The 24,432-nt window shown below is 49.3% G+C and overlaps 1 protein-coding gene across 15 annotated transcripts in view; it reads right to left on the reverse strand.

Annotated features, from left to right (window-relative positions):
* Ptpru (protein tyrosine phosphatase receptor type U) overlaps positions 1-24,432 on the reverse strand; it is a 71,872-nt gene that overhangs the window by 35,261 nt on the left and 12,179 nt on the right. For 8 of the 15 annotated variants that reach the window (XM_048815922.1, XM_048815918.1, XM_048815924.1 and 5 more), the window contains 11 exons: positions 22,404-22,535; positions 19,830-19,898; positions 19,447-19,718; positions 18,872-18,953; positions 18,663-18,778; positions 18,195-18,369; positions 17,321-17,614; positions 6,981-7,289; positions 3,065-3,174; positions 2,649-2,850; positions 2,195-2,297 (listed from right to left, as the gene is read on the reverse strand). In XM_048815922.1, the coding sequence (XP_048671879.1) occupies positions 2,195-2,297; positions 2,649-2,850; positions 3,065-3,174; positions 6,981-7,289; positions 17,321-17,614; positions 18,195-18,369; positions 18,663-18,778; positions 18,872-18,953; positions 19,447-19,718; positions 19,830-19,898; positions 22,404-22,535 (1,864 nt within the window). The remainder of the gene's footprint in view (positions 1-2,194; positions 2,298-2,648; positions 2,851-3,064; positions 3,175-6,980; positions 7,290-17,320; positions 17,615-18,194; positions 18,370-18,662; positions 18,779-18,871; positions 18,954-19,446; positions 19,719-19,829; positions 19,899-22,403; positions 22,536-24,432) is intronic. The other 7 variants (XM_048815928.1, XM_048815931.1, XM_015485368.2 and 4 more) reach the window with 2 other exon arrangements.

The raw sequence follows: 24,432 nt of genomic DNA on the forward strand, positions 1-24,432 counted from the left end.
TGGGCCAGTCACTTAACCTCCCTGGGCCTCAGTGTCCTCCTCTGTAAAATGGGAGTAGTCCAGGATATGGATACAAAGAGCAGACACAAAGCAGCCCGTGCATGCCAGCTGTCATTCCTACTGGTAAGCAGGACTGAGAGAATCGTGGTCCTGCTCAACTGAACCAAGCCTAGGGCCTACCCTGCCACAGTGAGTCCTCCTATGTGGGACATGGGACCTGGGAAACCAAAGCTACCAATGGCTCCCTTCTGGGCCTCAGTCAATTATGAACAGGGTTAGAAAAATTTCATTCATTCATTCAGAAAGTTTTTATTGCATTTAAACAAGGGGCCCTACGCTGGGTACAGGGGATCTGAGCTCCCTGGAGCTGACCTCTACTGGGAAGTGATGGTCACTAGGCAAACGAGGACACCCCTGTATGTCCTCTCACATACCCTCTCAACCCTAAGGCAGCCCCTCTGCAAATCAGAGCCCCACTGTTCCCAGTTCCTGCACACTGGCCCTGACTAGTGCTCCCTGCTCCGACGTCTGAGCTTCTGTTTTATCTCTTTACTGAATAGGCTTTTGCTGTGAGCTCCTCCAAATCCTCTGTGGAGAGTAAATACATGAATGCTGACAAATTTAAATACTTCCCATGACCGCCTCAGTCATGTCTCACCGTGTGACATCCCCTACTCACAGCCTCTGCTCTGGAAAGCAGAAAGGCCTTTTCCTGGATCTCCAGTTGTTACTTTTGAGCTTTTAAGTTGCAGGAATCATCCCAGAGTATTGGTCACCAGCCCACTGCCTGTCACTAACCCATTACAAACACCAGTCGAAGCCCCTCTCAGCCTCTGCTTCCCCAAACTGAGGTCAGGCCTCTCCCAGTCCCAAGTCCCACCAGGAATGACAATTAACACTAGTCATACAAAGACAATCCTAATTGGCAGTGGCCCCCATGGTGCAATAAGAGAGGCTCAGGGAGGTAAGAGGACAGGCCCAGGGTCGTTCAGCATCCTGTCTCCCTCCTCCTACAAAGTCCCACCTCCAAAGGCCCCATGCAGCCTTGTCACAGTCCCTGCAGGACTCCAACCAGTTCAGCTCACAGAATCCCACAAGGGGACAAGAAAAGGAGAAGCGTGTTCCAGCTCCTTCTTCATTCGGCTGCACAAGGGTCCCAAGGCCCCAGCTAAAAGCAAAATGCCCTGCAGATACCCTGAGTTCTTTCTGAGCCTCTCCTGAGGGTCTCAGAATCTTCCCAGAACAGGATTTGCAGCAGAGCAGGTGAGGAGGACAGGAGGAAGAAGCAGGAAAGAGGCAAGGGACTTCCTGGGGCACCTGGGCAGCTGACTCCCTCGCTGGAGGCGACGAGGACACTCACACCCCCACCACTGAAGGTTGTCACCCTCTCCCAGTGCATGCGCCTTTGAGGAGGAAAAGGGTCCACCAGAGGGGAAGATGAGGAGGAGGGTGATGTCCGTAAGAGACAAGATTTGCAGACAGACCCACAGTCCAAATCCTAGCCCGTATGGCCATGCAGCCTTGGGGGCAGGTAAAACACACTCCAGAGTTGCAAGAGGACAAAGTGACTTTGTGCATGTAAAGTCCCTCTCACAGTGTCTGGCTGATAGGAGTACGTGCACACGTGTGCCTGAAAACCCTCATGCACACTCACCGCCACACCACACATCACACGCGCACACACCCAGGCTCGCCCCACTCTCACACACCCCATCTCCACTCCAGAACCTTCCCCCACCATGGCCTCAGCAGCCCAGCTTCTTCTGCGGAGAAAGATGCAAAGAAGCTGAGCACGCAGCCACCCCAGAGAGGCAACCCTCTGTGGCCGGCTGCACTTGTCTTCCAGAGAGCCCACTCCTATGTCTCCAGGAACAGAGCTAGACTACACGAGGCCTGCAGTTTCCCCTCTCCAGGGTATCTGAAGAAGCCCCCTGCAGAGGCCTGGGCAGGTCCCTCTGCAAGCTGGACAGTGTCCAGAGAACTCCTGACAGTTACCCTCAGAGACCCATGACTCAGGGGAGAGAGCACAGGCGTTCCACCTGCCTGGAACACAGAACATCCTCCTCCACTTTGAGGCCCAAGTTGGAAGACTGAGGGCGAACGAGGGAGCTGGCCTGGGTGGGGGCTGTGGGTCGGAGCAAGGGGCTCTTCCCTGTGGCCCTGACCTCCCGCCTCTCCACGAGGGCTGTCCCACCTGATAGGCGCACCACGGCCCTGTGCAGGCCTCAGGAGCACGGTGATGGTGTTCTCCGACTCGCCCAGGGGTGCCGGCATGTCAGCATAGTCAAAGCTGGGAGCTGGGGAGGGGGACAGGGACACAAGAATGGAGCCTGGCCACTGGATCAGGAAGGCCACCCCTCAGCCCCCTGACCCCTGCCCTCAGAGCTCTTCCCCTGATGTCTTGACTTCCTTGGCTTCGCTGGCCCCTGACCCTGAGCACTAACCCAACCTCAACCCTCTGAATCCACCAATGGTCTCCTGCCTCTTCGGGTTTAGTCCTCCCTGACCCTGACATCAACCCTGGAAGGCACATTTATCTCAGCAGGGGTCCTCTGGAAGCACCCTCAGGCCACCCCATCCCACCTCTGCTCACAGAAGGCTGGCATTCTGGGCCACCTCCTCGGGCCAGGCTGGGCTGCGGGGCTCACCCGAGATGTTGGTGGTGATCTCAGTGAGCGCTGCCTGGCCAAAGCCTTTGCCCGTGCGAGCCCTCACGGAGAACAGGTAGGTGGTGCCTGGGTGCAGGTTCGAGAAGACGTGGTAGGTCTCATTGCGGAGCTTGGAGATGGTACGCCGGGGGCCCGGCACGTTCACTGCAGGGTCTGAGGACTCGATGCTCTGGTAGCTGATCTGGGGGCAGGGCAGGCAGGCAGGCCAGCATGGGACAGGGACCCATGTTGCCAATTCCCACCTACCAAGCTCCCGAGGAGCCGGCTGGGCTAGGGGGACTGGGGGTTCCCCTCAGGCCAGGTTTCTGGGTACCTTGCCTCTCATTCATGTCCCCAGACCCCCCCTAACAAGGAACCCACAGGGCATAGCCTCTGACCACGGGGCCTCCATTCACCTCATACTGAGTGATGAGGCCGTTGGGTTCCTGGGGCTCCTCCCACTTGAGGAAGATCATGTCCTCCAGTGGCGTGAAGGTCAGGGACTCAGCCGCAATCCCACCAGGCACTGTGAGGGGGAAAAGGCAGAGGAAAGTGGGTCTGGGCTCCAAATACATGGATGCACATTCCAACCTCACCACTCCCCTGCTCGTCCACTTGAACTCCTCTTCCCCTCGTGAAGCCTTGTTTTCCTCATCCATGAAATGGGGATGACGAAACCCCCTCCCTAACCAGGCCTAAATAACATGATATACATAAAGCCTGAAGGGGAATATCAACCTCCTGTGACTTGACTCATTCCTGAGCTCTCCAAAGGGGCAGCTGGTATTTTCACTGCTGTGCAGGTCACGGTGCCCCCAGAGGAATGTGTGACAGCTCCTATTTGGCTCCAGCTGGGAAGTTGTCAGAAAATATAGATATTTGCCAGAAAAATGAAAACAACAATTGCACTCGGGTATCAGGAGTATGGGTTGGAAGTGTTTTCTCATCTAAAACTGTCTAATTACATTCACAATATGTTCAATGCAGAAAAAAAAAAAAAAGTCTAACTGAACATAAAGAAAATTAACAACACCTACAATTGCATCACCCAAGCATAAATACTGTTAAGAGTTGAGCATAAACACTTCCGGGCATGGTCTGATTCTGTTTGGGTTTTTGTTTTAATGTGTACTCCTAACAGCAAGCAGAGGGATTTCACTCAGGAAGAAGACAGCTTCAGACTGGAAAAACACCTTGACAAAGCATTGTGGGGAAGCTGAAGTCCTCAGGCAGAGAAAGCGGAAGCAGAGATGACAGTCAACATAATCTAAGCTGCTCTGTGGGAAAACAAATAGCTCAGGAGACCACTGTCTGTCCATCAAGATGGCAAAATGAAAAAAAAAAAAAGACGATTTCTAGTGTTGATGAGGACACAGAGCAACCAAAATGTTCACACCTGGCAGCAGAGTGTGCGCTGGTCCCACCACTTTGGGAAACCGTCTGGCAAGATCTACTAAAGAGAAACATATGTCCTGTTACCTAGCTGTTCCACTCCAAGGAGTAAACCCATCAGAAATGTGTATATCCACCAAGAGAAAATGTTTTCAAACTATAAGCATTCTTCAAAATAGACAAAAATCGGAAGCAACCCAAACACTCAACAACAGTAAACAGGATTTTTTTTTCATTCGGTATATTTATCCCCATAATGAGCTATTCAGCAGTGAGAACTGAACTCCCCAGGGCGGAACGTACGATGTGGCTGAGTCTCTCAAGCATGAAGTTGAGAGAAAGAAGTTGAGTAGATAAAGAATGCTCTCTGCTTCCATTCGATAAAGTCCCAACCAAGAAAATCAATCTGCTGTTACAGGTAGGCATAATGATTACCCTTGGGAGGTAGTGACCAGGAGAAAGCAAAAATGGAGCTTCCTGGGGCACTGGCAATGTCATTTCCTGGTCTGGGCATGGGTTTCTTCAAGTGACAATTCATTGGCTGACCATTTAAGATACTTTCTGTAAACTGGGCACTGTGGTGCACACCCATAATCTCAGCGGCTCAGGAGACTGAGGTAGGAAGATCACAAGTTCAAGGTCAGTCTTAGCAACTTAGTGAGGCCCCATGAAACTCCCTGGGTTCAATCCTCAGGACATCCCCAAAATACAATTTCTGTAAATATTTTATTAATACTTTGAGGAAAAGTAAAAATAATAATAATAATAACAACAACAACAACAACCATTATAGGAGTGGGGAGAGGACTAAAAAAAAGATCAAGTGGCCCAAGTGAGGCCAGCGAGGGTGAGGCAGCCATAACAAACCCGGGAATGGGGGATGCAGAGGTCAACAGACTTTGGAAAGGGGGTGGTCTGACATTCAGCCTGAGGTTGCTTGCAACGTCTCAGAATCATCACAGCCGGTCCTCATGACCACTGGAAGATGCTCAGCACAGGGCACACACACTGCCTTGGGTGATGGAGTTTTGTGGAAAGCAAACCAGGGGTTGCCTTTGTGTCTGGGCCAGTGCTGTGCAGAAGAGAAAACTGCACGTGTAGGGCAGCAAGAAAATCCACCACCAGGGAGCTTAGGGGCACCTGGGGTTTGCAGGAATCTAAAGGGAAGGCTTTGAACCTGTCCTGGTATGAGAGTTGCAGGGGTTGAGAAGGACAACTCTCAGGGGTGGGGGTGGGGCTCAGTGCACACTTAGCATGAGCAAGGCCCTGGGTTTGATCCCCAGCATTTAAAATAAATAAATAAATAAATAATGATAACTTGGAAACCAGAAGGCCAGGTTTGAAACCAGCTCTGCTGCCTACAAACTAGCTTTGTGACCTCATCTGTAAAGTGAGGACCATAGCCTATCACATAGGTTGTCATGGCGATTATATAGCCATTAATAGATGAAAAACATTCAGCATAGTGTCTGATGTACAGTAAGTGCTCAGTAAAGATGAGTCTGGCAGATTTAGCACACTGCCCCCAAAATGATGGAAAGCAATTTTTTTTTTCAGGCACACATGGGTCATTTACCAAAATTCAACCACATGCTGGGACCATAAAGAAAGAATCGAATTTCAAAAGGCTAAATTTAGAGTATGTACTCTGACCACAGTGGGATTAAGCTGGAAATCAATAACAAAAAGATAATTAGAAGTCCTAATTGCTTAAAAATTAAGCAACATAATTCTAAATAACTCTTGAGTCAGAGAAGAAATTATAAAAAATTAGAAAATATTTTGAACTGAATGATAATGAAGATGAGACATATCAAAACTAATGAAAGCTGGGGATATAACTCTGTGATTTGCTTAGCATCTGAGAGGCCTTGGTTCCCAGCATTACCAAAAAAAAAAAAAAAAGACCTGGGGTTGGAGTTGTGGCTTAGAGTGCTTGCCTAGCATGTGTGAGGCACAGGGTTCAATCCTCAGCACCCCATAAAAATAAATAAAGGTATTGTGTTCATTTACAACTAAAAACAAACAAAAAAATCCTCATGGGATGCACATAAAGGGATTAAAAGGAAATGTATGGCTTTAAGTGCATATTAGAAATGGAGGCTCAGAACTATTGATCTAAGACATCTTCCATTCCCAAAAGCTAAAAAAAAAAAAAAAAAAAAAAACAGCAAATCAAATCCAAAGAAAATATTTTTTAAAAAAGAAAGAATACAAAATGAAATATTGCCAAGCCCAGAGGTGCATGAGCACAATCCCAGCTACTCCAAAGGATGAGGCAGGAGGATCACAAGCTCAAGGCCAGCCTCAGCAACTTAGCAAGACTCTGCCTCAAAATAAAACATTTTCAAAGGGCAGGGTATTAGCTCAGAGGTAGAGCATCCCTGGGTTCAATTCCATGGGGGGAAAAAAATCAACTAAGCCAAAGTTGGCTCTTTGGAAAAATTAACAAAATTTATATATCCCAAGCAAGAGTAAACAAGAAAAAAAAGACAGAAAATACAAATTATCTGTATCAGAAAAGAAAAAGGGGCTATCAGTACAGATTACAGATTATATAGGTATTAAATAAAGGAGAATTTATAAGCAAATGTTTTAGGTCAAGACATTTCACAATTTAGGTGAAAGGAGCAAAGTTCTTGAAAAATCACAGTATACAAAGAAAATTTGAATATTCCAGTATCTATTTTCAAATTAAAACTATTATTTAAAGCCTTGCCACAAAGAAAACTCTAGTCCCAAATCCCTTCCCTACTAAACTCTTCCAAATGCTTAAGAATGAACCCACAGTCCTCCAGAGAATAACTATTAGCTCTCATTGCTTTGTGGTTACAGCGGTTTCATCCTAAGCAAAAAATTCTGTATAATAAACTTGAGTCTCAGACACAGGATGTGGGGGAGGAACTCGGGGGCCCTAGGAATCGCGGCTGGCGCCCTTACCATCCTCGTCAGTCTGAAAGGTGACCTCCTTGCCCTCCTTGCGCCCCTCGGGGTTAGTGAGGACCAGGCGCACGTGGACGTCCCGGTAGGGCAGCAGGTTCTTGATGGTGTAGCGGTTGACGCCCCGCTCCATCTTGACACACTCGCGGACGGTCTGGTTGTGGCTGCTGCCCAGGGTGTAGTAATAGCACAGGGACACGGTGTAGGTGTGGCAGCGTGTCACGTTGTAGCCCAGCGGTTCCCACTGCAGGGTCAGCTGGCGAGCCAAGATCTCAGCGAAAGCCAGGCCTTTGGGTGCCCGCATGGGCTCTGCGAGAAAGGAGAGGAAATGGGAAGGGAGGATGAGGGACAAGGACAAAGAGCACCAATCACTGACAGAATCTATCCCTCCTTTGTCCCCAAGAGCTCAAGGGACCCCCTAGAACTGAACATGGTGTAACAGGGTGTGCTCTGGAATCAGGAATCCCGACTATGCTGTGTGCAGCTGGCAACCTCTGCCTTGGTCACTTTACCTCTCTGAGCCTCAGTTCCTGAACTGCAAAATAAGAAAATAATAGACCTTGCTGCACAGGATCATTGTTACGTTTAAGGTAAGGCATGCATGACAATGGCTAGCACAATACTCCTTCAAAAATATTAGCTGTGATTTTTTAATAGTACAGTTCACCTTCTAATTCCGTATCATTCTAGACTACACCCTGGGCCAGTCTAAATCAATGTGTAGGGCAATGTTTTCCTTAACTTGATCTCTCCAAAGTTATTGTGAAACAGTTTACAGTCATGTGTATGATACAGTAGCATGTAGAACCAGGAGGGTGGTGAAAATGAGAGCCAAAGAGTTAAATGAGCCAGAACAAGATTGGGAAACAGACAGAAATGCATGCTGTTACATGCTAGGCAGACTCTAAAGATAAGGTTCAAGTTCAATGGTGAGTTCAAAGGGAAACACAATCGGCTCTGTAATAATAATGGCAGTAAACATTTGGGTGGCTTTGAATGTGGCAGACATTTCTCTAGAGGCTTTAAAATGCTTTATCTCTAATCCTTGCTGTAGTCCAGTGAGCTTTTAGCCCTGTCACACAGCTGTGGGAACACAGGCACAGAGAGTAAATGAGCTGCCCATTCACACAGGCAGTAAGTGATGAAGCTGGGATCCCATGCTGGACAGGATGGCTCTAGAATCATGCTCTCACCTACAGCTGTCCCCACCCTCCAGGTGGAATTCACTGTCAAGGAACCAGTCACAGCCATGTCTCAGAACACAGACAGAAAGAGGAGGAGGCGGTACTACACAGTCTCCAGGTGACTCTCCATTTTATAAAGAAGGAAACATCAGGCTTCCAAAGTGAAGCAGGAGGAGCCCGAGACTCTGCCCAGGCCTGCATCTGTGCTGCCCAGATACATGATCTTAAGCAAACCTCCGGCCTCTGTTCCCACATCTGTGAGAGGAGGGAAGAAGCCACAGTGGCCTTCTAATGACCCTTTCTCTCTTGCACCCTGTTTCTGTGACATGCAGCTTCCTCACCCATGAGTCCTCTGAGCACCTGCAGTGTGTCCCCAGTTAGGGTATTCAGGATCCCTTCATGAATAGATGGCTAAGTCCTGGTACTTAGCCCTTAAGGAGATTAACTAAGACCCTAGGGTCATTTTTCCTACCATTAGTTTGCTCAGAATGCCCCCTCATAAAGACGACACAGGGGAGCACACAGGGGAGCACACAGGTGACAGTTTGGGAAGCGCATAACCAGCACAACACTGTTTCCCTTTCTACCCAGGAGCCTTCCCTTTCTTCCCTGGGCTCCAGGAAAGTCACATATCTGGCCATCAGAGAGAGATGTCAGCCCCTGACCTCTTACCTAGTACCCTCCTCCCACAGCAAGGTAAATTCTGTCGCCCTGGACATGAAGCGGCTAGTCCCTGCTGCTCACCTCGATCTGAGGGCCGCTGGCTGCACACACTTGCCATAGATAGATAGATAGACAGACAGACAGACCTGAGAATTGAACCCAGTGCCTCACACGTGCCAGGCAAGTGCACTATCGCTGAGCCCCGGCCCCGGCCCCAGCCTGCCATGTGTAGTTTTATCTCCCATTCCTGTCCCAGGAGATTTCCCTGTTTGGGGTTTTATGAGTTCTGTTTTCATGTGGTAGTGGGGGGCAGACTTTGTGAACACTTATCATCTTGCTCCTAAGTCCTGCTTGACTCTGACTCTCTGGCAATGGTCCAGGCTGGCCCAGGTGCTCGGCCCCAGGGTGTCCATGGAGGCCAAGTAACTGCTGCTTGCTTGGTTTGCACGAGTGAGAGTGGGCCTCGGGCCCCTGCAGCTGGGCCGACACCACCTCCAGCCCCTGGGGTGCCAGCCCCATCCCCTCTCCCAGTCCATTCAGGCTTGGTGGGAGCACACCGCCTCCCCGCCCCCCAGCAGCATTTACAGAAAGGCAGGGAAAGTTCAAGGCAAACTGGAGACACAGCTGGGAGGAGAAGACAGCAAGCAGGACTCCAGGTGTCCCACCCAAGAGAGGCAGCTCCTCCTCATGGCTCAGTGACTGCTGTCAAGCGGGACTGCAGGCTCAGGGGGGCCACGTCCTCCCAGTTTTCAAGAGAAACCAGAAATTCCAAGATTTTTGTGTGAAATGTCCAGATTTCCAAAAACCGGCAACCTGTTCAAGCTTCTTAAACCCACCGAGCAGGGTCCAAGATAGCGACCTGTGACTTGGAGAAAGACACTCCCACCTTCATGCTCGACCACCCCATTCTCTAACAGCTGGGAAAGCTGTCACTTCCCTCACTGGACGGAGGGGTCTCCAAAAGGGCCCACTCCTCTCTTCCCTCCCTCTCTCCCCTGATCAAACCTGGGCAGATCCAGGGGGCTGGAATAATGCATGAGTCAACTACAGACTGATATGTTGATTGAAGGGTGCGGATCCATGAGCCTCTCTGTTTCTGAAAACCATCTGGCACCCAGACACTCTCTTCAGCTGCCAACACACTGTCAAAACAGAGCTGGGGACTTCGAAGCCCCATTCCTCTGAATTCCACAGGGCTGTAGGCCACTGGAAGATCAGAGGTCAGAATGCACATTAAAATGAGACGGGTAATGTTAAACATCTGTTAAATTAGCCCCAAATGTGTTGATTTTAGTAATGCTCAGAAGGAAGCAAAAACTCGGAAACAGCCAGGCACGGTGGCACATGCCTACAATCCCAGTAGCTCGGGAGGCTGAAATAGAAAGATCTCAAGTTCAAAGCCAGCCTCAGCAAAAGTGAGGCGCTAAGCAACTCAATGAGACCCTGTCTCTAAATAAAATACAAAACAGGGCTGGGGATGTGGCTCAGTGGTTGAGTGACCCTGAGTTCCATCGCCAGTACCAAAAAAAAAAAACCTCAAAAAACTTTCAACTTTATCTCATGAAAAGGAGACTGGGGTCATAGTCCATCAAAGTTCACAAGTATCTCTACCCTTCATTAGTTCTGTGACTTCAGGCAAGTTACTAACCCCTTTGAACACTGACAGCAGGTTCCTGGATTTTAAAAAATATGGAGATAATAACACTTACTTGAAGGGCAAATATGAGAGTTACATGAGATGATACAGGCCAAGTAGTCTGGCCTATAGTAATTCATAAATAAACACTTGCACTGACACGGGACACCAGCAGCAGTAAAATCATCTTTCCAAACAAGGTTATGTCAATCCCCTTTCTTTAACCACTTCTGAGTATTTACTCTAAAGAATATGACTCAAGAGGGAAAAAAAAAAAAAAAAACATAACTATAAGCATTGCGTTTTCCAATGTAGTATTATTTATAATAACTGTGATCTGGAAACAAACAGCCCAGCAATCCGGGGCCACTCAACAGACTTCTGCAAGCAATAAACATAATTATAACCAGCACAGCACACGGAACAGCACAAGGAAATGAAGCAGAATCCCGAACGCTTTCCACATCCCAATGACAAGCGTGTAAAAATGTGCACTACAGACATATGGGCAGAGATTTGAACAAGACAGAAAAATTAAACAGCTGTTGGGCTAAGATGGTGAGATTCAGAGTGGTGATTTAAAAAAAAAAAAAGCCTTTTACTGATATTGTATTATTGTTTTTATGGCAAATAATGTAGTGGGAGGGGAGTTGTGGGGACAGAGGAGATGACAACACAGCTGGCGGAGAGCACAACAGCCACTGGCCAAGGCGCCTGAGCAAGGTGCCGGTGGCAACATCGTCAACAAAGAGGAGCGTGTAATGAAGAGGGGCGGGGTGAGGTGTCTGCATCACGTCTACTTGGCCGGCCCCTGCCCCTGCCCCAGCTCCTGACCCAGCTCCTGACCCAGCTGCCTCAGTGAAGTGTGCAGCAGTGCCTGGCACCAAGAGGGCACCCGGCCCACAACGGCAGTGGCAATGGCTGTTGCTGCTACTGTCATTGTTTAAAAAAACACCAGATTGGAAATGAAGCTATTCAAACTCTGACTCTGGCCCTGCTGTGGAACCACCACGTAGACTGAGGCAAGTGACTCAATCTCTAAATCTCAGCGTATTCATCTGTAAAATGGGAATAATCAAAAGTCATCGGCATGAACCCTGGGTTCTTGACCCACCATAGGATCTCAGTCAAGTCCCTTCCCCTCCCTGGGTCTGGTTCCCCATGTGTACACACAGAGGGGTGTTACAGAGATCCTCTAAAGAGCCCCCAAGCTCTGATTTATTTTATTCTAAAGTGGTAGACAGATCAGAACTGCTTTTGTAAAGTTAAGAACATCATGATGGTGACAGTTGCCATTTGCTGAGGGCTTGCTGTGTCTTGGGCTCTGTATTTCATGTGTATTTAGTGCATTTAGTTGCAATTGCCCACGTTTAACCCAAAACACTGGAGGACCCCAAGGCTCAAGCTTCACAGCTATTTTCACTTCCATGTACGCTAATTTCCTTAAAAAAAAATCTAAGAACTAAATCAGAGGTTTTCAACTGGGCACTGTAGACATTTTGGTCCAGATAGTTCTTTGTTGCCAGGAGTTATCCATGCATCGTGGGATGTTTAGCAATTCCCTGCCCTCTACCCCTTAGATGCCAGTAGTACCTACTGCTACCACCCAGTAGTGACAACAATGTGTCTCCAAACACTGCCAATTGTCTCCTAGGCGACAATCACCCCTGTTGAGAACCACTAGTGCGAAAGAGCTCATCGAGCCTCGTGGCTTTAAATCCCATCTACACCATCTCTACCCTGACAACTTTCAGATTTATAGCTGCAGCCTGAACTCTCCCCTGAACTCCGCACTCATATATCTACCTGCCTGATGGATATCTTCACTGGAACATCTAATAGCTTCTCAAAGTCAACATCTCCAACACAGACTCCTGATCTATGACACCCCGTCAAACCAGCTCTTGCCGCAGTCCGCTCCTTCGCAGTAAATGACAACTCCATCCTTCCCACTGTTCAAGCAAAACGCCTTAGAAACATCCTGGACTTCTCTGCATTTCCCTCTCCTTCATCCCACATCCAATCCACCAGCAAATGCCCTTAGCTGTACTTTCAAGGCAAACCAGAATTTGACCACTTTTTAACCACCATCACCACCCCCACCATGTCCCAGCTGGGTTGCTGCAGTAACCTCCTCCCTAGTCTCCTGTGTGCTCCCCCTGTCCTCTTACGGTCTACTGGCCACAAAAGGGCCACAATGACACTTCTAAATACAAGCAGAGGGTGTGTGCTCCTGCTCTCCAGGCCCTGCGGTAGCTACGCACCTCGCTCGCCTGAGTCCCCCCTCCCCAGCTCCACTTTGAGGTCCTCTCCTGCTGTTTCCCCTGGGTCACTAACCATTCACATGGGTCTCCTCGATGCTCCAGCCTCCGGGCCTTTGAACTCACTGGTGGATCAGCCCAGAATGTCCCTTCCCCCAATGATCCACCCCCCAGTCCCTCACCTCCTTCATATCTCTGCTCAAATGTCACCTTCTCAGAAAGACAGTCCGTTGAGCCTTTTCAAAATAAAACTATCCAACCCACACACCCCATTCCCCTCCTTGATTTATTCTTCTTCACAGCACTTATCACCATCTGACAAACTATATATTCCACTTGTTTACTTATTTATCATCTGTCTCTTCCTGCCTGAAATGTAAGATCCTAGCAGTTTCATGAAGAACTCATGTGCTGGTGGCCTTTGTCTATCTCACAGTCAAATATTCCTAGCAACTACAATAGTACCTAGTGCATAATAGGTGCTCAATCAACATGTGTTAATGAATCTTTAACCCTGTAGTGTAAAGATTATTGTTTCTGTTCTCAGAGCATCAGTGCCATTGTTTCTGATCCTCTGAGAGGTTTAAATAACCTGGTCTAGCCCCTCAGCTACAAGGCAGTTCCCCTTGGACATTGATCCGCCACCACCCTAGGGCCTCCCTAAGCCTAGCACTAAACTGGACTTTAAATGATTCACAGTCTGTCTTTTTAAAACACTTAAAACATCAATTGAAAAAAGTAAATAAGCCTTGACCTTAACCTCACACTTTATCCCAAACAGATCATGGATTTAGATATAAACCATAACTTTGAGGGGAAAAAAAAAAAAAAAAAACTAGAGACAATCTTTGTGAATTAGGGCTAGGCAAGGCATTCTTAGACTTGACACCAAAAGCACAATTTAAACAAGGGAAATTTGATTTTAAAAAAGGTGGGGGGGGCCTCAGCTAGGCACAATGGCATATACCTGTAATCCTAGCAACTCAGAGGCCGAGGCAGGAGGATCACTAGTTCAAGGCCAGCCTCAGCAACTTAGCAAGACCCTAAGCAATTGAGTGAGACCCTGTTTCAAAATAAAAAATAAAAAGAGCTGGAGATATAGTTCCATGGTTAAGTGTCCCTGGGTTCAATCCCTGGTAATGGGAGGGAAAAAAAACGGTGGGAGGCCTAAAATTAAAAATGGCCTCTCTATGAAAGACCATACAGAAAAGATGAAAAGACTAAGAAACACACTGAGAAAATATATGCAAACTATACATCTATTAAAGGACTGGTATCTAGAATGCATAAGAACTCTCAAGGCTCAACAGGAAGAAGAAAGAGGAGGAGGAGGAAGAGGAGCAGAAGGGGGAAGAAGAAGACAAGAAGGAGAAGGAGAACCCCATTAGAAAATGGGCAAAGACTTAAACTGACAATTCACTAAAAAGCACACACAGATGGCAAACAGCATGTGAATAGATAGATGTTCAGCATCACTAGGAATTAAAGAAATACAAATGAAGACCACAATGGAAAAATCACCTACACACCTCTCAGAATATCTAAAATAAAAAATAGTGACAACACCAAATCCTGTCAAGGATGCAGAAAACTAGATCACTGTATGGTGAGACTGTAATACAATACGGCCACTCTGGCGGTGTCTGATAAAACCAAACATGCAATAACCATATGACTCATCAATGGTACTCCTGGTCATTTATCCCAGAAAAATGAAAACTTATGTTCATGAGAAAACCTGTACATGAATATTCATTGGCCTTTATTTGCAAACAGCCCAAAACAGATCCCATCCAGATGTCCTTCAACAGGTGAATGGTAAACAAACAGGCACAACCAAACCAAGTAACACTACTCATCAATAAAAAGGAATGAAATATTGATTCGCACAAATTGGATGAATCTCCAGGGAATTATGCTGAGTTTAAAAAAAAAAAAAAAGCCAGTTACAATGCCAAGATAATTCAATTGAGAAAGGACAGTCTTCTCAATAAACAACGATGGGGTAACTGGATATCCATACACCAAAAAAGGAAGATGGATCCCTACCTCACACCATTTATAAAAGTTAACTCAAAATGGATCAAGAACCTAAATGTAAAGAGTCAAAACTATAAAATTCTTGGGCAAAAAAAATGTAGAAGTGAACCCTCATGATTTCAATTAGACAATGATTTCTTTGATATGATATCAAAAGCACAAACAACAAAGAAAAATTAGTTAAGTTGGGCTTTGTCAAAAGGAAAACCCTTTGTGATTCAAAGGACACCATCAAGAAAGGGAAAAGATGGCTGGGCAAGGTGACGCACACCTGTACTCCCAGCGGCTCGGGAGGCTGGGGCAGGAGGATTGCAAGTTCAAAGCCAGCCTCAGCAAAACTGAGGTGCTAAACAATTCAGTGAGACCCCATCTCTAAATAAAATAAAAAATAGGGCTAGGGATGTGGCTCAGTGGTTGAGTATCCCTGAGTTCAATTCCAAAAAAGAAAGAAAGGGAAAAGACAACCCACATATGGGAGGAAAACATGTGAAAATATATCCAATGAAAATCTAGTATCCAGAATAAAAAACTCTTAAAAAACAATAATAAAAAGACAACCCACCTTAAAATGGGTAAAAAAATCTGAATAGACATTTCTACAAAGAAGAAATACAAATCATCAATAAACACATGAAAAAAAACGGTCTGTATCATTTGTCATCAGGGAAATGCAAATCAAAACTACAATAAGATACCATTTTATACCAACTAGGGTGTTATAATCCAAAGACAGAATAAGTGTTGGCAAGGATGTAGAGAAGCTGAACCCCATCCACTGCGGGAGGTAGGGGATGTAAAATAAAACGGTACCGCTGCTTTGAAAAACAGTCCAGTAGCACCTCAAAAGTTACATGTAGAGTGACCACACAACATATATGATAGATACTCAAAATAAATAAAAATGTCTACATAAAAACTTGTACATGAATATTCATAGAAATATGGTTCATAATAACCAAAAAAGTGTAAACAATCCAAGTGTCCATCAACTGATGAATGGACAAATAAAATGTGACGTATTTATACAATGGAAAATTATTTAGCAATAAAAAGGAATGGGAGTACCAATCTATGTTACAACATTAGATAAACCTTGAAAACGTCATGTTAAATGATGAAGTCAGTCACAAAACACTATATATTGTGTGATTCTATCTATGAAACATCTACAAAGAGGCAAATCAATAGAAAGATAAAGTAGATTAGTGCTTACCTAGGGTTCAAGGAACTAGGGTGAAATGGGGTGACGGTTAAAGAATACAAGGTATCTTTTTGGGTTGACAAAATGTTCCAAAATCAATTGTGCTGATGGTTGCATAACTCAGAATGTTTAGAAACACTGAGATGTACAATTAAATGAGAGAATTTTATGAGATATTAATTATATTACAATAAATACTTACTAAAAATACCCAACAATTCCAAAAGATTATATGCCACATGATTTCATTTACATAACATTTTTGAAATGACAAAATTCTAGAAATGAAGTACAGATCAGTTATTATCAAGGGTTGGAGGGTTTAGGGAAAAAGGGGGAATATGGTTATAAAAGATCAACACATGGGGCTGGGGATATAGCTCAGTTGGTACAGTGCTTGCCTCGCATGCACAAGACCGTGGGTTCAATCCCCAGCACCACCACCAAAAAAAAAAAAAGAGATCAACACAAAAGGTCCTTCAGGTGACTGAACTGTTCAGTATTTGACCTCCATGATGAAGACATCCAGTGACAAACTGCAAACTGTATAGAACTAAATACACACACATTTATACAAATAAAGTGAAACTGGCAAGTCTGAATAAGATCTGTACATTGTACCAACGTCAATATCTTGATTGTAATACACCATAGTTTTGCAAAATGTTACTATTGCAGAAAACAAGGTAAAGTGTACAGGGAATTGCCCTGTGTTTTTCTTACAATCTCATGTGACTCTACACATATCTCAATGAAATTCCAATAAATACAACATACTGAAATCACAAAACACTGCTCTCAATTTCTTTTCTGGTTAAACAGTTTCCTCTGGCCCAGGCATACCATAGATCTTAACAACTACTACTTCAGGGTTTTTAACAAGGAGGAGACTTCAGGCTCAATACCCAGTCGAGAGAATCCAGCGAGAATTTATCACACACTTCTATTAGTTATTCTTCTATCTAGATGATATAAAGTAGAACAAAGAACGTGGATTTGGAAGCCAGCCAGTCAAGAGTTCCAGTCCCATCTCTGCCTCTTACTAGGTGTGTTCTTTAACTAGTCACTTCACATCTCTGTACTTCAGTCACTCATCTGTAAAATGGGTATGGTGTTGTGGTAAGTTTTAAATCGGGCATGTGTGTGTATATACACATATGCTTAAAAGGCTGAAACCGAGTAAAGTAATATCATCTTAACCAAAATAAGAGTTAAGGAAAAGTCATGACGTCTTACTAAGTTTTAAAACACAGATCCAGGCCATACTACCTCTGGGAATGTTCCCTTCTGCCCCCACACTGCCCTGCCCCGTGTCCAGAAGAGGGACCGGAGCAGGAGGTGGCAGGTGTACCTACCTGCACACTTGGTCCGGCTGAGGAGTGGAGGACCTGGGCGGCCAGTGCCGCCATCTCCAGGACGCGTGAGCAGCACACTGATCTCATACTCGGTGTCAGGGTCAAGGTGCCACAGCTTGTAGGTCTGCAGGCTGACTGCATGCACCTCGGCCCATGGGCCACGCGCCATGCGGTACTCAATCTCCTTGCGCACAATCGGCCCATCGCCGATGATGGAGTTGGTGTTGAGCTGGATGATAAGATAGGTGGGGCCCGCACGCAGCAGCTGCGGGGGTGCGATGGGAGTGGGGGGCTCTGCAAAAGGATGGGGAGACAGTCAATGCTGCTGTGAGACCCATGCTCCCAACTTTGCATTCCACCACACCCACATCCCCAAGATGCCAGCCTGCCCTCCCAGACCCGTCATGCCTTGTCCAGGCCAGTTCTCTGGCCCCTACTAAATCCCCAAGCCTTAAGGGGCCACGCTCCAAAGGCTGACCCTGCCCTCACCCTCCAGCCCACATGCACCCCCTCATTCTCCTATAAATCCCCAAGCCTTGCTCCTATGGCTGATGACACTCGAGCTGGTCAACACTTAGAAGGCACTGTCACACACCTCACCAGCTCTCACCTGGACCCGGACCCTGTCTGCCCCACCCTCAGACCCACCTCTGGACCAGGCCATGCCTCAGGGCCAACCCTGCTGCCTTGATTGGACCTCGGCCACCCAGACCCTACCAGCTCTGTCCCATCAGCAGGCCTAGGGGTTCAGCTCACACCCCGCCCAGGCGCTGGCCCTACCCTTCCTCAGGCCACGCCCTGTCCAACTCCGCCCACCAGGGCCCCACCCCCTCCTCCAGCCGCCCCTGAGGTCCTCCTAGTAGCCCTCGCTGACCCTTGACGATGAGCTCCGCGAAGTTAGAGACACCGGCGCCGCGCGGGGCCTGGGACACGCAGCGGTACAGGTCCTGCTCTGCGCGGCTGACCGCGGCCAGCGGGAAGGTGGCCAGAAAGCGCCGGTGGCTGATGTGCCGCACACCGGCCGCGGGCACCAGCGCCCCACTCTGCCGCTGCAGGGGAACAGGAGCGGCAGGGTCAAGGGAGCCCAGGAGAGAGGGATCTGGACCTCGCTCAGACCTCGGTGAGGGTAGGGGTCATTCACCCACCCCTCCTACACAGTAGTCTCACTGTGTGTGCCCAGAGTGACGGGCACCCAAGAGGGCAAAGGGGACCCTGTTGGGGGAGACACCTGGGCATGGGTGCTGAAGTGTGAAGTACTCGGCCCCCCAGGATACAGCCCGGGACTAGAATAAGCTACTCACACCCCACCGTACCCCTGGCCAAGGTCTGAGACCTCCCTCACCTGGAGAAGGAAGCGCTCCGCCTCAGCAGCCCGTCCTGCCGCCATACACTGGAAAGACGCGTTCTGGCCGGCATTGACCTCCACATCGCCAAGGCGAGAGAAGTGCGGGGCTTTTGCTGTGGGAACAGAGCCAAGGCATGCACCCCACACAGACCAGATCCACAACCATCGCACCCCTCATCCCTGCACCCCCAGTGGCTGGGACTCACCGCAGGGGTAGCTGAGAAGCAGGATGTCATCTAGGCCCATGTAGCCCCTGCGGTCTGGGGAGATGAGGGCCTCAAACAGCACCTGGGGGAGCGGAAAGGCCCTTGTCATATTGACACCCCTCCATCCCTGTCTAAGGAGGTGTCCACAAGAGCCCCCTATCGCTGGGCCCCAGCCCCACCCTCCTCAATCAGCAGAGGTTAGCCCAACTCACTCTGACCCTCCCCACCATGCCAGCTGGTTCGGGAGTGTGGTGCCACCACAGAGAGAACAAGGTCAAGGCCAGAGGTTCTCTCCCAATTCTGGACAATTACCTAAAAGCAGCAAAATTCTCCCCAGCCAAACAGGGTGCCTAGGCTGGCACTGTTCCAAGTCACCTCTGGCCCCTGCCATAGGCTACTCCTAGTAACAATGACCTCTGATGCTGAACCTAGATTCACCCCAGACCAACTCTACCCTTGACCACAGACTGACCCCTGATGTTGAACAGACTAATCCCATCCTATTCCAATACAAGGTGGCATCCCTCTGCCCTCAGCCCCAGGCACAGGCTGACCACAATCTGACCCCAGCCCACCTGATATTCATTGGGCCAGAAGGTGCTGACAGCCAGCTCAGCCTGGTGCCACTGATGGCCATGGGATCCAGTCATATTCCAGACAGCGCTGCCCAGGGGGCCCCCGTTAACACGCACATAGACGCCCAGGGTACCAGGGCTGTGGCCATCTCGACTGTACAGGAAGTAGCTGAACTGCACACAGTGGGTGTCGTTCTCGCTTAAGCTCTGGAAGATGACATGGGCCCGCTGGCCTGGGGCGTGCTGGGAAGCATTGACCATCAAGTAGGCACCTGGAGGGAGAGAAGGAAAAGGTAGGAACTGAGGAGCCCTTAAGGGAGGGCCAGGATTGGGTGGGCACTGAGAAGGGGCAGAAACCAAGGACTCCAGGCATTTGAACTCACTGGGAGTCCAGGTGCCGAGTTCTGGGCCCAGCTCTGATTCACGGGGTAGGTCTCTTCTGTTCATAGCATCTGCTTCCCAAAGGAGACGGTTGAAGCAGCAGAAAGCACACAGATCTGGCCTTGTCACAACCTATTACAGCTCCTCACCATCTGCAGGTCACAGTCCAAACCCATGTCCTGCCTGAGACACAGCTTGCCCGTGTTCCATGCCATCCTTGGAAGTAGGGACTGGGTCATCCATCCCACAAGTCAAGAGCCCAGCACATGGCAGATCTTCTGAGGCCACAGCTTGCAAAGCCCTGCCTCCACATTTCCCTCCTGGCCCTGGATCATTCATAAAGTGTGTCTCTCTTCCCGCCAGCCTGTGAGCTCCGCTATGTCCCTGCACAGGCTCTGAACCCAAGCTGAATGAATATGTGGGACAGAGATTGAATGAAAGGATTAACTTCCTTCCAACCCCCACCTGAATCTAGATTCCTGGGACATACACTCTCTTGATTTCTAACCGGGGGGAAAAAGGTAGCCCTGACCCTTCCCTGAAGATCAAGATTGTGTGCTACAGGGACACTCCCAGGGACGTGGCTTTCCTTCTGAGGGGAGAGGCCCCAGCAGATGCCAAGGGGAGGCCGACAGCAACCCAGAGCCGCCTCCTCCCAGGCTTGGCTGCAGGCCAACACAAGCACATTCAGATTCCCGCTCCAGGAGGTTCCCCAGGGACTCGGCTGGAGGAGATCTCATTCATCTCTGTGAGCCAGGAGCCCTGTGGAGGCAGCTCCCAGATCAGTCCTGGCAGGATATTAAACAAAACTCCAGGTCCCCGTCCCCGCCTGGGAACAGGTACATCCTGGCCCTGTGAGCAGCCGTGCCTCCTAGTCTGACACTGCTCTTGCCTCTTCTCCTGCTTCCTCTGCATCCCTCCCCTGCTCTTTCATTTATTCCCTTTGTTCCTGTCACTCTTCCTTCTCCTGCTGTCTCCTGGGGGTATGGGTCTCCTTCCTTCCTTCTCCCCCCCGCCCCAACCTTCCCTGCACTGTGAGACCAGGAGGGTGGAGGCTGAACACCTTGATCACCACCACCTCCAGAGCTAGCAAAAGGCCATGCCAAATACTAAGCCTGTGTCTCCCCTTTCTCAGAGTGGGTCTCTGCTTCAGTGAGAGAAAGAGAAGCAGAGGCCACAAGACTGCAAGAGCTGAATTCAAATCAGCTGTTCCTGATCACCAACCATGCATCAGGCTGAGGCTGGGCCCTGGGGATCTGGAGAGGCCCACACAGGGACCTTCCATGGCAGGTACCTTCACAGATGATTCTCAGACAAATGAGACTGTGAGACCCACAAGCTCAGAGGTCTGAGAGGGAGCTGAGAGCCCTGCAGAAGCAGATGAATGCCCCAACATGGGGACAGCTGAGCAAATGCACAGAAGTGGGAGGCAGGGTGAGCAGTGGGGGACAAGTGTGTGGCTGCCAGGCCATGAGGGGCCCCCCTCTGCTTGGCTTCAAATCCTGGTCCCACAGAGAAGGTTTGCTGCCCTCCCCACAACCCTGGACAGAAGATGCCGTCCCAGCCCTGCTGTGAACTAAGCTGGAAAGACCCCAGGCAACTACTGTGATAGGGCAAAGAGAAGGGGTCTTTTGGCAGTCCAATCCTGGGGTCTACTCAGAAAGCCCGTTTGGTCACATTATCTGTGTCCCGTGACCCAGGCCTTATCAGTAATAAATAAAATCAATTAATTAACCTCCATCTGCCTTATATTTCCCTTACTTCCCAGTTGATTCTGTGCCCAGTGAAAACAACTACAGTGATTGGGCCCCCCCAAATACCCTCAAAAATTAAAAAAAAAGTGCTCTGCACTTTGTAGGCATTACCTAATGGCCCTTGAAATGAGTTACTGCTCTCCCCCACTTTACAGTTAGGAGAAGAGGGGCTCTGAGAAGTTAAGTGACTTGCCCAAGGTCACAGAGCTAGTCAAATGATGGAGCTAGGATTTGACCCCTATCTTCATGACTCTGGAATGAGTGCTGCGGGCCCACCATCTGAGTGGAAGGCCAGCATCAGAATCCATGTAATTAGTCTCTGACTCCCTGTCCAGTGCTCAGGAGACCCAGAGTGCCCCATCCTGAAGCAGCCAGAGCAAAGCGGAAGTTGGGTTGGTGGATATTCCTGTGAGTTCCAGGAAGAGAAGGGCACAGGAATATCCACCAACGTCACTGCTCCAGCAGCATCTGGGTCCTCAGGAGACCAGGACCCAGAGGCCCTCAGGGAAAAGTGACAAAGACACGGTGGGAGTGGGGTAGACCCTGAACTAACCTACAAGGGAGTGAAAGGAAGTGGGTTTTAACTTGCAGCAATAAGGGCCTTTGATCACTTAAACCTGCACCCATTCTACCAATGAAACAACCTGAGGTGCACAGGTGGACGGTGTCCAGAGGGCACCACACTCAGCATCACATATGTCATTACAGATGCTGAAGCCGATGAGGCCAGAGAGGTTAGTAACATGCCCCAGGTCCCACAGCAGGTGGGCGGAACTGCCCCTGGAAAAAGACCAAAGGGGAATGGAGAGAGCGTAGGCTCACCATGGGGCAAGTCTGCAGGGGCCCGCGTGCCCGGGTGGATCCTCACTTGCTCCCACTGGAAGTCATCGTACTGGGCCTGGCTGTACTCGCAGGGCACTGCTGGGTCACTCGCCTCCTCGAAGGTGCAGCCAGCTGTGAGGACAGAGCCCATTAACCCAGGCTAAGGCAGGGCTGCTGGCCAGGAGGGCTCCTGGGCCACTTGCCAGGTTCCCCCACTGTCCCCTCCCTCTTCTGTACTCCTTCCCCCACCCCCTCCCTTTCACCAGGCCCTCCCCTCATGCTCCCTTCGAATAGCAAGTCCCCACCCACTGACCTTCCCCCCAGGACCTCCCAGGACCTCCCCACTGCTCAACCACCCACCAAAGACCCTCCTTAACAAGGACCAGCAGTCATTGTTGTTATGTCACTGGAACCTCACAACAGCCCATCTGATCAGATCAGGATTAGAAGTATCCCCATTTTACTGATGAGGAAACTGAGCCCAAAAAACCTGAGGGACTTTCTCAGGTCACACAGCTAGCTAGTGGCAGAGATGGGATTTGAACCAAGATCCCCTGACTACTCCTCAGCACTCCTCCATCTTCATTGTGCCAGGCACAGGGGGCCCAGGCCAGGGAGGACCATGGAACCCTAAGCAGCCTGACAGTATCTCCTTAAGAGTGACAACCATCACCACCAATCATTTCATGCTTTCAACAAGCACAGTGTGACGCCAAGCACCAAGCAGAGTGTCCCTCAGGCCTCACCTTAGTCAGGACCATGAACATTCCTACTAACAGAGCTCCAGGGGATCTAGTCCTCACCCAAGGTCACTTGACTTAGGCCTCCACTTGCGGGGCTCCTGGATGCCTGGCAGACACTGGGATTTCCCCCATCTGACAGATGAGCAGACTGAGACCCCCAGGGGTGAAACCATCTGTCCACAGTACAACAGGGCAGGGCAGGGGTGGGTGTGGCATCAGACATAATTGGGATTGAATCTTGACTCTGCCACCTGCCAACCCTGGTGACCCTGGGCAAGCTGTTCTCTTTCTGAGCCTCAGTTTCCCCATCCACACGTGGGGTGGCTGAGAATTCATCAGGGGGATGCAGTTAGCACATGTAAGCACTCAGGGAACAGCAGCTCTGACTATGTGGCACTTGTACCCACACAAGCAACAGAGGCAGGATTTGAATGCATGTCAGTCAGGGGCCCAGAATGACACTTCCCACCAGAAATATGAGCCGAGGCAAACCTGAGCTACTTCCCAGCTCAATAAGATGGGATGGTGGGGGGTGGCAGTCAGTCACTGGGGAGTGAGTGGCACGTGCCCAGCAGGCAGCAAGTGACTTCACTTTGGGGAGGCTCCGTGTTTCGTCTGTAGCAGTGGCTGCTCCATGTGGCTATGCAGGTCATGTGAAATGACACGTGGAACACACCAGCAGAGCCAGGAACAAAGGGGCTCGCCACTTGCTGGTCTCATTTCCTACTGTACCTCATCTGAGTGTGAAAGGACGAGATGTGGGCGTGAGGCTGGCACCAAGCGGACGGGATGGAGTAACAGTGACGGGGCTGGACCCTGGTTGGGCTCTTTGCCCCTTTGTTAGAAAAGCCCGGGTCAGCAGACCCCGGGGTCTACGGGAGGCTTTAACCCCATCCCCACTGGGAGGGCCTCAGCTCTCCCTCTAAAAAGGCCCATGGCGCAGCCCAGCAAGAGGGACTGCTTCCTGTATGAAGGGGGCAGCTGGCTTCCGCCTGACCTGGGCCTACCCAGGGGGGTCCCAGTCAATCGCTGAGGCAGAAGGACTGCCAGGAAGCAAAGCCAGGATGGGGAGCCCTGACTGAGGCCCAGGTCCTTCCTGTTCCCTCAGGAGTGACCAGGCAGCTTCTCCAGGACATTTCACCGGGACCCTGAGGCAGGCCTGGGAAAGCCAGTTCCTTGGCTTCCTCTTGTCCATTCCGAGTCAGGTGACATGGCCTGCCAGGACTCCCAGGTTGAATGACCATCTCAGACTAAGGCACAGACTGAGGTCTCTGCTCAAAGCAACC

The sequence above is a fragment of the Marmota marmota genome, unplaced genomic scaffold (assembly GCF_001458135.2).
Source record: "Marmota marmota marmota unplaced genomic scaffold, marMar, whole genome shotgun sequence".
In the NCBI taxonomy this organism is placed as follows: domain Eukaryota; kingdom Metazoa; phylum Chordata; class Mammalia; order Rodentia; family Sciuridae; genus Marmota; species Marmota marmota.